Source organism: Haliaeetus leucocephalus, unplaced genomic scaffold, assembly GCF_000737465.1.
Source record: "Haliaeetus leucocephalus isolate CR32 unplaced genomic scaffold, Haliaeetus_leucocephalus-4.0 Scaffold395, whole genome shotgun sequence".
NCBI classification, from domain to species: Eukaryota; Metazoa; Chordata; class Aves; order Accipitriformes; family Accipitridae; genus Haliaeetus; species Haliaeetus leucocephalus.
In genome coordinates this window covers 2,901,909-2,915,292 of record NW_010972831.1, presented here as the reverse complement: position 1 = coordinate 2,915,292, position 13,384 = coordinate 2,901,909, and the positions used below count along the sequence as shown (strand labels likewise).

The window sequence follows — 13,384 nt, the reverse complement described above, 5'->3', positions numbered from 1 at the left end:
ACTGCCGTGCTGCCTTAAAAGCTGACTTTAGCTTGGGCTTTCCTGATTGATCTCAATAAATGTTTGCATGTTATTGAATATTTAGCAAGGCAAACATTTAAAGCCTTGTTTCACAGCAGCGGGCCGGGCGTACGCCGGGTAGCAGTGTCCAGCGCCGGCTCCGTTAGCATTCCTCCATCTCTGCTTCAAGACAGAAACTTCTTCCCCCTCGTCCCGACCCCCTTTTTCCCCCCCCCCCTTGCACTCCCATGGAGCTCCTACAGCTCTGAAAATAAAACCGGCTTACCCTGTTAGTGCTCTGTACCGGCTGCTTGTATAATAGCAGGAGGTTTTAAACAAACTCCTGGGCTCTTTCCTCCCAGAAGAAGGTGCACAGACCCTGGGCTTCTCCTGGCAGCGCTCTGCAGATGCTCCCCAGCCTCCAGCCCTTCAACACCAACCCCCAGGACTTTGATTTTCAGCTTCAAAAAAAAAAAACAAACCACCCAACAAAGTTCTTGGTTCTCCCCCACCTCAGAGATATTTTTTTTTCCCTACTCCCTGATCCTGCCTCTCATTTATAATTTCAGCCCTGACTTGGTTCGGCATTGCTCACAATATTTCCAACAGCTAAAATTTTATAAATTAAATCAAACTCGTGGCTGTTTAGAAATGCTCCAGCCCTCATTAGACATCCCTCCCAGCAGCAGCAGCGGGCAGACACCTAAAACACAGCATCAGTCCTTATAACCAGGTCAGGACAGATACACTTTGATAATAAGATTTAAATGTACTTAGAGATGCAAACCTGCCTGGGAGGGTTCTGGCAGAGTTATTGCCACCTCAGAGAGAAGGGCAAAGGAAAACCTGCAGTATCAGGGCTCTCCTGCCCACCTGCTATCCCTCCCCCAGCAACAAACTGTTGCTCTAAAGTGACAGTTTTGCTGCACAAGCTTATAAGAGCTGCTTTCCACACTAACTGCTTGGTCTCCATGTACGCTTGTGGAGGAGCTGGACCTGGACAATTGGGATTTCAGCAATGCTGGGTGCAAGAACAAGCTGAGGACATCCAGTTCCCAGGGCTTAAAGGGAAACACCGGTGAAAATTAGGGATCAGGACTAGTGATTATTCCCCCCCCCCTTTATCAAAATACTGTCATACTACTCCAGCAATGGCAGCACATACCCCCCCCCCCCCAAAAAAAAAAAAAAACCCAAACAGGAAAAAAGAAATGGGACAAAAGCCTTTCAGAAGTTTTGGAGGCTGCTGGCAGCTGTATGCGTGTGGCCGAGGAAGCTCGGTCACTTGCTGTCCTCAGGCTGGCTCGGCCCTGCCTGACCCCACACAGCGCTGGCTCTCCTCAGACACCCAGTCCCCTGCCTGCATCCTGACCTGCCGAGCCCCCCAAGCTGCTTCATTGACCCTTGCCACCCATTTTCCCTCTTTAGTCCTTTTCCCTTCACTTTAAACACTGTTTTTTCTTCCTTGTTCTCAGCCAAACCGTTCCGCACAACTTTGTTGTCTTAAAAATAATCAGGAAAAAAAAGAAGAAAAAAAAAGGTAAGGCAGATTTCAGTACTTTGCAGGGGTCTTTGGGTGGTGTCAGCGTGGGATGATGTTTCTTGCTGCTAGGGACCTTTGGTCTTGCTGTGCCAGCATTGCCTTGCTACTGTGTGCCTTTGCGAGCTTAAGGTGCAGCTCACCCCCTGCCTCCCTCGCCAGTGCTCTCCCCATGCAATCCGGTGGGAGTCTCCAAAAAAAACCATTAAATTGCTTTCCCAGGTGAGAGGAACAAGGGGAAGCTTGGCATAGCCCTTGGCACTTGGTAGGAGCTGGAGGATGATGCCCTGAGAGCTTGGTGTGGGCGGTCTGCAGGAAGGGACAAGGTTTTGAGGTGCTGCAGTGCTTCCCAAAGCCTTGGCCCCAGCCAGGCTGTGGGGGATCCAGTGGGATTTCTCCTCTTAATGGGATCCCCATGGGGTCCCAAGGGCAAAGCTGTGCTTTTCTCAACCAGCAAAATATCCCCTTTGGTCTGTGGTCCAGGATCATCCTCTTCCTCTTCCTCCTCCTATCTCCTCCAGCTCCATGTTTTTGCCTTGGGGGGATCGGGGATGGGGCAGGTCCCTGCTCCTGCCCTGGGTGCAGCAAGCACCCATCCTTGCTCTTTTCCCCTTGCAGCCCCTTTCCGCTGGCAGACAAGCCCAGAGTGCTGCCAGGTGGGAGCCAGAGATGACCAAGGAAGAAGAACTACCAGACTGGAGCTCATCCAAGGAGTTTTATGAAAAATATGAGCCGAAGGAAGTTTTGGGCAGGTAAAGCTTGTTTTCGGCAAACTGTTGTTTCACCTACTCCAGTACCTGATAGGAAGAGCGTCCCGTGGGAATCTGATATGAACAGGGCCCATAGTAGCATGGGGTTAAAAATAGCATGAAGCAGCACTTTCCATCAGCTCAAAATCTTCTGTCTCACCAAGACAGGGTAACAGCAAAACCCACTCATACACAAAAATACCAACCAGCCCAGATGCCAATGGCACGGCTGTGAAGTCAGGCTAGATGGGGAAGAATGGAAACCCCCATCTTGTCTGTGTTGTCCCTGGCAGGGGGGTGAGCAGTGTTGTCCGTCGGTGCATTCACAAAACAACCCAGCAGGAATATGCCGTGAAGATTATCGATATCACAGCTGGTAACATAACCCCCAAGGAGGTGCAGGAACTGCGAGAAGCCACGGCCAAAGAGATCGACATTCTCCGGAAAGTCGCAGGCCACCCCAATGTCAGTAAGTCAGGCTCTGAGCATCAGGGCAGGGGGGTTTTCTGCCCCATTTATTCTTCGGGGTGTCCCCAGGAAGGGTTTTTGGGGTGATATCCTTGGAGGGTCAGACTTCTGAAGATCCTAACGTGATGCAGGGTGCCTGCTCAGAGCATCGTTTGCTCTACTTCCGCGCTCATGCCAATGGGGCCGCAGGCTGTCTCCCAACCAAAACACTAATGAAGATCAACTCCTCATTAATTCAATTAGCAATTCGATCAGCAATTTTTAGTCTATTAATGGACAGGAACATGCTATACACTGTGCTCACAGCCCCTGTGTTTTATTGCAGTCCAGCTGAAGGACAGCTATGAATCCAACACCTTCTTCTTCTTGGTGTTTGACCTGTAAGTACCAGCTTGCCTGTCACCCCAGCACCATTTCCCCAAGCTTATTCCTGCTCTGCAGATGGCCACTAGCCAACACTCGCCCCAGCTTTTTATGGCCCAAACAGCGCAAAGTGGGGGGATGACCAGCTCTTGCTTAAGGTATAAACAAGCCTCGATTGCTGTGAGCCAGCTTGTTGCAGCCTTGCCACCAGCAGTGTTTCCCCTCTGTCAGCGGCTCAACACTGCTCAGGTTTCCCCTTAACCTTTGGTGGGAGCTGTCATGCATCCCTGCGGGTTATTTATATGCCCAGCGGGACCAGGGCGCACATGACGCCATGACTCCTGACGCTGGGGCAGCGCGATGGACGTCAGCAGAGGGGGATGGCACAGGGAGAGCCCTGTCCCTGTCCCATCTGAAACTTGCCCTCTCTGGGGACAGCCTTTCCTCCTCTTGCCTGATGTTTTGCAGCAATATAACGCATTTTTACCCCTCTTTATGAACAAGTTGGCTTGTGATTTTGTGCAACGTGTGCCCTGGGCTGTTAAGGGGCAGCGACCCCCAGGCGATCCTCTCCAGGGGCTCGGGGCCAGTGTGCTGTTGCAGCTCAGCCGCTGCCTGCCTCCATTTTTCCTCCCATGTGCAGGATGAAGAGAGGGGAGCTCTTTGACTACCTCACTGAGAAAGTCACCTTGAGCGAGAAGGAAACCAGGTAAAGCCAGGTGCAGATGGCTGAAAATCATGTTACAAAAGCAGAGCGCGGGTTCAAAGGATGACCTCGCAGCCAGCATGGCACCCACAGGCAAAATAGCACCCTGGGCTAAGCCCCTGTGCTTAGACATAGGGGCTGAGCTGCACGGTCCCTGTCCCCATCCCTTTCCCCGGGAACGTGGTGCTGGTGGGCGTTCGGGCTAGGAGAAATGCTGTCACCCATCCCCAGGAAGATCATGCGTGCACTGTTGGAAGTGATCCAGTACCTCCACTCCATCAACATCGTCCACCGGGACCTGAAGCCGGAGAACATCCTCCTGGACGACGACATGAACATTAAGCTGACGGACTTTGGCTTTTCCTGCCAGCTGCACGAGAATGAGAAGCTCAAAGGTAGGAGCACGGCGAGGCGGGGGTGATGCTAGGCTGGCCCGTGGCAAGTTGGTGGAGTCTCTCTAACACCACTGTCTCCTTTGGCCCAGTCTCACTGCTGTGGGTGCAAATGGGTGCCTATTGGCTTGGGGTGCCCTTCTACTTGCGCATGGCCTCCACACCACACTCCTTGCCATGACAGAGTTGCTGCCCGTTAGGAAAACCGTCCTATTCTTTCCACTTCTTCTCTCCTCCAGTTGATGCTCACTACCCCATCCATTTACTGCTTAACTTTAAGGTCTTTTCCCAACTCCCACCCTGCAAAGAGCCACATATCCAACAACAGGCATCCCCTCCCACCAGCATCCCCAGTGTTCTCTTTGCTCACTTTTTAGCCACTGTAATTCACCAAGGAAAGTCACCAGTGAGATGCACATGAGTTGCAGTTACTCCGGGCGAGCACCGTCACTGCAAAGACCCCACCTGGAATCCAGGCCCCCCTCATTGACTGCTCAGGGGTGGTGGGGATGGCACAAACCCTCCCGGGTGTCTCAGGGGGATACTCTGCCCTGTCTTCACAGAGATCTGCGGCACGCCTGGCTACCTGGCTCCAGAGATCCTGCAGTGCTCCATGGATGACGAGCACCAAGGCTACGGGAAGGAGGTTGATATGTGAGTGAAACTCCTGCTTTCCCGCCTCACCCCTTGGGCTGCTCCCAAAACATGCATGGTTGAAGGCACAGCAAGAGTTGTGCAGATGGACACCCATTTGAGTGTTCAGACGGAATTAAATGATGCACCAAAAGACAACCTCGGGGGCTGCGAGGGGTTGTCCTGGTGACCAGGGGGCTCTGGCACAGAGCTGGGGGAGAAGCTGCCTGGGGACGAGCCCATCTCCCCACTTTGCCTTGTTATGGAGGAGGGAAAGCAACACTTTCTGTTCATAAAAATCAACTCAGGCTGGGCTTCAAGACACGGGACTTTTTAAACACACCCCATAGCAAGACATGAACTTGAGGCAGCCCCTGAGAGAGTAGCCAGCTCAGGAAAGCCTGTCAGAGCCCTGCAGGGATTTTGCCACCATCTCTGGTGGTTTCAGACTCAGGTCTGCAGTGGTCAGAGCTGTAACCAACCACTTGAAACACACTGGGGCATTTCAGCCCCTTTTCAGTTTAAATACCTCTGTTAACTCCCATGCCAGGACACTTTGCATACCACAGCCTGAGCTGAGACAGCCCCAGAGCATCCAGCCTTGCTGGCACCACCATGTCCCATCCTCCCACATCCTCTCCCTCCCCTAAAAACCCCAAGAAAAAAACAAGAAAAGCAAATACCTCCAACTTGGCTTCCTCCTGCAGCATCTAGAGGAGCAGCTCCCTATCAACTGAACTCAAAAACCCCAAACCCCTACCCAACAGCAGGGCAGCCCCTGCTCCCTATTACCCATCAGGGCTAATGAGCCTCAGCAGTGAGCTCAGCCTCCCTCATTGGACATCATGCAGGGCCATTTCCTCCTGGTTTCCAGGGAGGCAAAACCACACGTAGCTCAGCATGTCCCGCTTGGGGGGAGGCACCAAGCCACCCTTGGGGCGCAGATCCGGCCGGGTGCCCCTGGGGTGCCACCCGAGGCTGGAGGGTCTGGCTGGGCTGCTCGCAGGTGGAGCACCGGGGTGATCATGTACACCTTGCTGGCTGGCTCGCCTCCCTTCTGGCACCGCAAGCAGATGCTGATGCTGCGGATGATCATGAACGGGGACTACCAGTTCGGCTCCCCAGAGTGGGACGACCGCTCGGACACCGTCAAGGACCTGGTAGGTGCTTGGGGATGGGAAAGCCTTTTGGAGGGGAGTTTTGCAAACACCTGGGACACCCTGGGTTGATCCGGTGCCCTTGTGCAGATCTCCCGGTTCCTGGTGGTGGACCCGCGGCAGCGGTACACGGCCGGTGAGGCGCTGGCCCATCCCTTCTTCCAGCAGTACGACGTGGAGGAGGTCCGGCACTTCAGCCCCTTCCGGAAATTCAAGGTGAGGTTGGGTATGGGGGTGTCACAGCACCCTGACCCTGAGCCTGGGAGCTGCAGGAGCTAAGTGGTGGGATGGGTTTTCCAGCTGAGCTGGGAGAAACTGGGAGTTCAGCAAGGCTGATGGACCTGGGCTTTGGCAGGATGCTGCAGCCTGGGTGGAGACCCTTCTCCGAGCACTATTGTGCTTACTTTCTGGTACTTCCTAAGGGCTTTTTCACAAAAGAGAATTAAGTAAGAGGAGGGAAAAACCTGCCTCCTCCCCCCCTGAAAAAAGACATTGAAAAAGATCAGTTTTAAGGGGAAATTGATGAGGCTGACATCACATGGGTGCATCAAATGATGCACAAGTTGATAAAAACAGAGGAATCCTTTCCTTTCCCTTCCCTATAGCCAGCCATTAGGGCAGTGCAAAGGTACCTGAAGTGGCATTAGGTGACACATTTAGGACTGACCTGCAGTTCTGACCTTAAGGGCACACTTGGAAAAAGCCTGTACTGCTCACATGGGAGTAAATACCTGTGCCAGGAGCTGGGCTCCCTCCCAACTCCTCTACATGGATAGCAGCCACGTGGAATGCGTTGGGGCCAATCCGGTCCCATTGTAGAACTGGCCACGAATTCCAGCCTGTTCCCCCCGTGCTGCAGGTGATCTGCCTGACCGTCCTGGCGTCAGTCCGTATTTACTACCAGTACCGGCTGGTCAAGTCGGTCACCAGGGAGCTGGTGGTGCGGGACCCGTACGCCCTGAAGCCCATCCGCAAGCTGATCGATGCCTGCGCCTTCAGGACCTACCGACACTGGGTGAAGAAGGGAGAGGCGCAGAACAGAGCTGCCCTCTTCGAGAACACCTGCAAGGCCATTTTGCTGACCCTGGCAGCCGAGGAAGGGCTGTTTTGATCGCTGCTGTGTAAGCCGATGAGTTTGCTCAGAGTTAAGGCGAGTAAAATATTTGAAAACCAACTGGTGATTTCTTTTGCTTTTTCTTAGAGATACAGCTGGCCTTGGGTCAGGTGAAAATGCAAACCCAGCAGATGGCTGCAATTTGCCCCCAGGATTTGTCCCGCTGTAAGGGATGGGTTTGGAGAAGCTGCCTCTGAAAGAGCCGTAACCAGCTGCAGCTCCCAATGGGGAAGGCTCAGCCCTGGGCACAGCCCAGGACCAGAGCGGGACCCTTTTGGGGCAGTCACAGGTGGAGGAGGGATGAGCAGTGCCCGGAGGGGTGTCCTCACCCACCCACATGCTCAGGGCTCCTGGTCCCATCAGATTTGGTGGCAGAGCTCTTGTATAGCTGGTTTGTAGTTTTTATGCTGGTTTAACACCTGGGAGAGGGGGGTCACTGGTTTGTGTCATCCATGCACTTAGAAATGAGGACACATGTCATTTTGTCACTCTTTAAGGGTCAATAAAGGTGCCTTGTTTCACTTCAGGGAAGGCTGGGTGGCTGGTATGAAGCTGGGACTTCCCGAGGAGATGGGGACTGATGTGCGAGTCCCCCTTCCACGGATATGTCCCCATTGCTTCCCCCCACAGCCACCCCTCATGGCAGCCCCATGCCGGTGGTCGTGGGGGGCTGTGGGTGTTTGCTTGCTCCGGCTGGGGCTGGAGGTCAGAGCAGCTGTGGCCCCGTCCCACACATGCACCCCTTTGCTTATGTAAAAGGGACACCAAAAGGAGAACTGCAATACCTACCACCCCAAAAGGACATTAAAGACAAACCACCCTGCCTGCCATTCCCAATCACTGCTTGTAGCCAGACATCCCAGTGCAGAAAGGAGTTTTAGCTGAAAGGATTTATTTTTAATTTTTAAAACTGGGTTTAATGAAAGTGACTGCTGGGGATTGCTGTTTGTTCATCTCCACAGGAGAAAAATGCCTTCAGGTCTTCCCGAGTGACCTCCTCAGAGCTCGGGTTTGGTCTGGCTTTTTTCAGCCATGGCAGGCGGGATGTCAGCAGCGCAGCGGAAGCTGAGGTTGTCGGAGGCTGAGTCTGGCGTGTTCCCCATTCTCCCGGAGAAAAAAAAGAGACCCAACATTAGGGATCCTTCCTAGTTAATGCTTATATCATTTAACGTGACCCTCTGTAACAGAACAGAAACATCTTCCACTTCCCTTGAATAACTTCAAGAAAAGCATTTAATTCTAAATAATTGATGGAAAATACACTATTTGAGAAGCAATTAGGAACATATTCATAGCAGGAAATTTTTTAGCAGTATTTGCAGGATGTTTTCCTAACTGCTTCTCAGAAAAACTGAGTAGGAAGAGACAAATGTCTTTTAAAATAACCACCCCTCCTTCTATGACCAAGCAATAAGAAATCACTGCAAAACAGCACCTGGGCATTGCCCAGACCTACCTGGTAGTAACACGAGCTTTATGATTTGCAGACCCATCTGCAGTGTCAATCCAGGAGGCACCTCTCAGGACCCGCATGTTCTGAGCGCGCTGCCTGGATGAGAGCCCCGGAGTCAGGTACTCCGATGCGGTCCACTCCCAGGTGTTTCCCAGCAGGTCGTAGAGCCCTGAGACACGGAGGGGTTTGCATCAGGATGATGAGAGCACATTTGCAAAGGCTGCAGAAGCACTTTAGCATATGGGAGGGGGTGTGACATTCAAAGCATCACTGCAAGAGCATGGTTTAATGGTGGGACTGGGAATCAGAAGCTCTTCACTGTATTTCAAACGGGCCCCAGTTTACAACTGGACTTCTAATGTGTCTCATCATTTTGTGTCTGTGTGAGGGCATGGCATCTGCTGCCCTCAAAACAATGTGCTCAGGATTTTCAGGTAAATCACACTGAACTGCAAAATAATTGACTTCTAATTAAAAGCAGGGGATGGTTTGTTGCATTGAAGTGCACCAGGTGCACATCAGCCAACTTCAGTAACAACCATCAATGCTTTTGCTGGGCTCTGTTATTCTATCAAGATGCTGACGTGATCCCACATCATATCTGAAACTCTGCCACAACTACAGGATTTTATAATTAGTGTTAATTTAGGAAGCAGATGCCATTCGCAAAACCAGGGTGGGGATGCCTGCTCCGTACCATAGTTGTTCTGAGGAGGGAACGCTGCCACCGGTGAGACGCCGTGATAACCGTCTTCAGCTGTGTCGACCCTCGGGAAATCACCCTGTGGGAAGAAAGATCACTCTGAGCAAAGACCCACCACGGAGACAACGCCAAGTCCTCCTCTTCACAGGACTGTATTACACTTAAATAATGGAAATAACTCGTGGTAATTAACTCTATGCAGCATTTCTGATCAAGAAAGGAGATCAACCACCTAAAGTTCTCCAAAGACAACCGCCTTTTCAGACAAATTTATGTATGAATTTTTGGAAACACTGAAATCCTGATTTCCCAGGGAAGCTGGGCTGAGTTTGCTCCCTGTAAGGGTATTTTGGATAACCCACCAGGAGCTGAATTTCAGTCCTCTGCAGGTAAGTCTGCATTGCTTCCCAGGACCACGCAGCCTGCTCAGGCAGCCATGCACACTCTGTGGTCAGGTTAAACACCACCCTCAGAAGAGCTCAGCGTAGACAGGATCATTTTTACGATCTTACCTGCCACAGATTTGTACGGTTCGGCTGAAACTTGTTTCCCCAGGGATACACTCTTTCTGCCAAAAAGGAAGAGACACCCGTTACCCCTGTGTCACTCCAGCCTCTGCATTTGCCTATTTTTAACCAGTATTTTATGACTGTCCTTTTCTGCTCAGCTCAGGACACCAAGACAGGTTATATGAATGGGGCTTGTCGGTCTAATCCCTACAGACACTGCCAAGGAGGCAAGGAGAGATGGGAATCAGCAACAGCTTTCCATTTACAAACCATTGCTCGCACCAGGGAGTCCTGCGGTCCCCCCAGTGATCCCAGCAGCTGCTTTATGCCACCATCAGTGTGTGGGGACAGGTGGGTCACTCCTTGCCCCACAGCAAAGAAATGGTATTTTTAGCTGGCAGAAATGCTTCGTGTAGGAAGATACATTAAGACCATAGATAAGCCACTTCTTCTTCCTATATTATTATTATTATCATTATCATTATTATCATTATAAATTTGACTCCCAGGCCAGAAGAGGTGGTTCAGCCCCCCAGATTAATCTCTAAAACATCCCTGGATGGAAGTTTGAATCTGGTGGAACTAACGTTACTCAATGCCTCAGTTTGGAAAAAGGTCAGAGCTTGTGGTACGTACGCTCTAGTCCTCCCCTGGCAGCAAATTCCCACTCCTCCTCCGCCAGGAGCCTCTTCCCTTTCCAGGCGCAGAATGCCTGCGCATCGTTCCAGCTCACGTGCAGCACCGGGTAATCTAGCCTGTCCTTTATGCCGGAGCCAGGACCCGAGGGCTGGGAGGAATTGCATCAAACAGATTTTAATTGATTTTATAAGCTTTTCAATTAAAAAGGGACTAAAGGACAGAACAGGCCAAGGCAGGGAACATCCAGCAACCAGAAATGCTCTTTTTTTCCCCATTTTCAGTTGATAAGGTTCAGCACACCCTAACACATGCACACGCCCAGCACAGAGAGGACTCACCGCACCCAACTTTTTTACTCACCTGTCGCCAAAAAGCCTTCTCGATGGGCAGCCACCAAGGGGCAGACTGGGAAAAGAAACAACACCAGATTAAAGGTGAACTGGCAACATCGTCGTCGTCCCCCCCCCAACACCATCCTAGAGCAGTGTGTGTAAAGAAAGAGCGCTTGTTAGTCTGGAAATGGTTAAATGCTGCAGTTTGAGCTGGGTTATCACAGGCATTTTGATAGTGCTTTCCAACAAGTAGAGGCATTCGCTTTTAAAAGTGAAAACAGACCAAGAAGACCATGCTGTTTAGTTTTTCTGTTTTAAGATTTGATTAATAAACCTTTGAAATGCGCTTTGCTCTCTCCCAGCTTACTGGAGCATCTAATGAGTCCAGTCTGACAGTGTTTGGAGAGGATATAAACAGAGGAGCACCATAAATCAACCCAGGCTCAACCCTGCTGGTAGTTTCAAAAGCAAAACAACCCAAGACTAAAGAAAAACCCCTGAGAATGGCCAGGCTCTGCACTGAGAGGCAGCTGCTACTCAGTGGAAAAGCAATACCGGCAAGGGTCTCCCCTCCTGGTTTTTGGTTTTTTTTTTACTTAAAACAGAGAGGTCAGACAGAGATGTGATCAGAAATACCATCTCCATCATCATCACTGAAACTTATCCCTCATGGGAGTTAGATTTACCTCCAGTTTTTGGGTGACTTTTTTTTTCAGCTCTTCGGATACGAAATCCTCAAAGACAAAGCTCCAGCCAAATGCTTCTGCTTCCGTTTTGTATTTCTTTTCTCTAACAAACTCCCTGGCATAAATACAACACGCTTAGGCATCTGGGTAAGAGTTCTTCAAGAGTCGCACCACCAAATACAGCAATCTGCACACGCAGTAAGTTCAGGGCAAGGCAAAACGTACACGACTGAACCCCATCGGCGGAGAGTCCCAGCTCCTCCCCAGCACAGCTCCAGTAGGTTTGATACAGATTTAACAGATGAGACAGTCTGATTTGCATCTGTTCACAGATCTGATAGTTTTTATGTTACCTGTGCAGGTAAACTCACCCTGCAGTTTGGTCTTCCACAAAATGGAACAGTTGCACAGATCAAAAATCCCTTAAAAGCCATTAAAATCTATGGCCGCTGTTAGTTAAATGTCCCCCAAATGCAAAAAAATGTCACATGCTGCTGAATAATCTCACCCTGCTTCTGTCCCATTTGTTTCCCTGTTACCTAAGTTGCAGTAATTGCCATTACTGTGTGTTGCTGGAAGTGTTGGCTCTTTTTAACCAGCACAGGCTCAGCCAGGCAAATAAAGGCATTTTCCCCCACTGCATTTATTAGTGCTCTGTACAAGGGCTTCTATAAAATACATGGAGTGGTCCAGTGTTTACAAATGGAAATTGAACCCATAGGAACCCGAAATCTGAAGCAGTACAGCCCTATTAGTAGGAAAAAGACACACAAACAAAAAAGCACGTTTGCAAGGAAAAAAGAGAGAAGGGAAGAGAAAGAAGGGAAGACAAAGAAGGGAAGACAAAAGAAGGGAGGAGAGGAAGCATGTTTGCAAGCTACACTGGTAAGATGCTTCAGCTTGCAGCCATAGAGGTGCTTTATTACTGACGGACACATTTTTTTGTTCTAATGAAACTGCTGAGAGCATCCAAGCGTTGGCTTTCAGACCCTGGGAACCAGCCCCAAAAGACCCGGCACCAACACCCGCATCCTCCCTGCGGCCGGCCGAGCTACTGAGCCCCTGCGAGCCACGTGGACCCAAACCTTCGCTCTTACCTGAAATCCCTGTTTGTGATGGGATATTTGTCGACGGCAAACGGCTTCACCGTCACCTCCCTGACGGGCCCTTCTTCATTCCTCTTCTCCAGGGAACTGGATCCCATCTGAAACTTCCCCCCAGGCAGCTGCACCATGTTTTCATCCTTTCCAAAAGCTAAACGTGAAGAAATTCAGTATGAGAACTTTTCATTTTTGAACACGACCGCGCAGGACAGCATGCATTATTTGCCAGAAAGTCACTTTGTATACTGGAGGGGGGGTGCAATATGGTAAGCGACTACGAGTAGCACTTGTATAGGTCTGCATTTTTTTTTGCTAAGGTGCTTAAAATACTTTAAGTCACATTTTCAGTGGCTCTCTTAGGCAAGGAACGGCTCCAGTCAGGTGAAATCAGCAAGGCAGCTCCTTCAAACTATTAGGACAAAAAAAAGGGTAACCTATGCAGGGCGAAGCAAAGGGCTTTTTACGGCTTCCCTTACAAGGAGCCAAGGCAGAAGGCCCGGCCAAAAGCAGCAGCAGCATCTCCCGCCCTCACCCCGCAGAGCCCGGCTGCTGCCCAGCGCCCAGCAGCACGCCAGCAGAGCCAGCCCCGCTCCGCCCGCAGCCATGCCGGGCGGCGGCACCCGCTCCGGGAAGAGGAAAGGCAACCACCGCCCGGAACCGCCGCCGTTTTGACCCAGAAGAGCTGCCGGCTCAGGGGGGGAAGTGTTTCCGGGCCCTTCGTCCACGGGAGGGCGGGGAAGACTTTCCCCGGGTCCGGCCCGCGGGATCACGCGTTGGGCGCTGCGCGGTTACCGAGCGGGTGTTTAAGGAAAGGGATCAAAACCTGCCCCCCCCCCC

General features: G+C 51.2%; 2 protein-coding genes across 2 annotated transcripts; one reads left to right on the top strand and one right to left on the bottom strand.

The window, feature by feature from the left end:
- The first annotated feature begins 1,501 nt into the window (after window positions 1-1,501).
- PHKG1 (phosphorylase kinase, gamma 1 (muscle)) lies at window positions 1,502-7,182 on the top strand. The gene is made up of 10 exons (XM_010573576.1): window positions 1,502-1,540; window positions 2,159-2,292; window positions 2,583-2,758; window positions 3,083-3,137; window positions 3,764-3,829; window positions 4,058-4,221; window positions 4,782-4,872; window positions 5,858-6,011; window positions 6,099-6,224; window positions 6,868-7,182. The coding sequence occupies exons 2-10, from the start codon at window positions 2,210-2,212 to the stop codon at window positions 7,117-7,119; spliced, it is 1,167 nt and encodes a 388-aa protein (XP_010571878.1). The 5' UTR covers window positions 1,502-1,540; window positions 2,159-2,209; the 3' UTR covers window positions 7,120-7,182.
- Window positions 7,183-8,120: 938 nt separating this feature from the next.
- On the bottom strand, window positions 8,121-12,976 carry SUMF2 (sulfatase modifying factor 2). Its single transcript, XM_010573575.1, has 8 exons — window positions 12,542-12,976; window positions 11,445-11,559; window positions 10,787-10,831; window positions 10,424-10,574; window positions 9,791-9,846; window positions 9,273-9,357; window positions 8,579-8,744; window positions 8,121-8,226 (listed from the first exon to the last, which is right to left on the bottom strand). Exons 1-8 carry the CDS (start codon window positions 12,676-12,678, stop codon window positions 8,121-8,123), a joined length of 861 nt encoding a protein of 286 aa, XP_010571877.1. The 5' UTR covers window positions 12,679-12,976.
- Window positions 12,977-13,384: the final 408 nt, after the last annotated feature.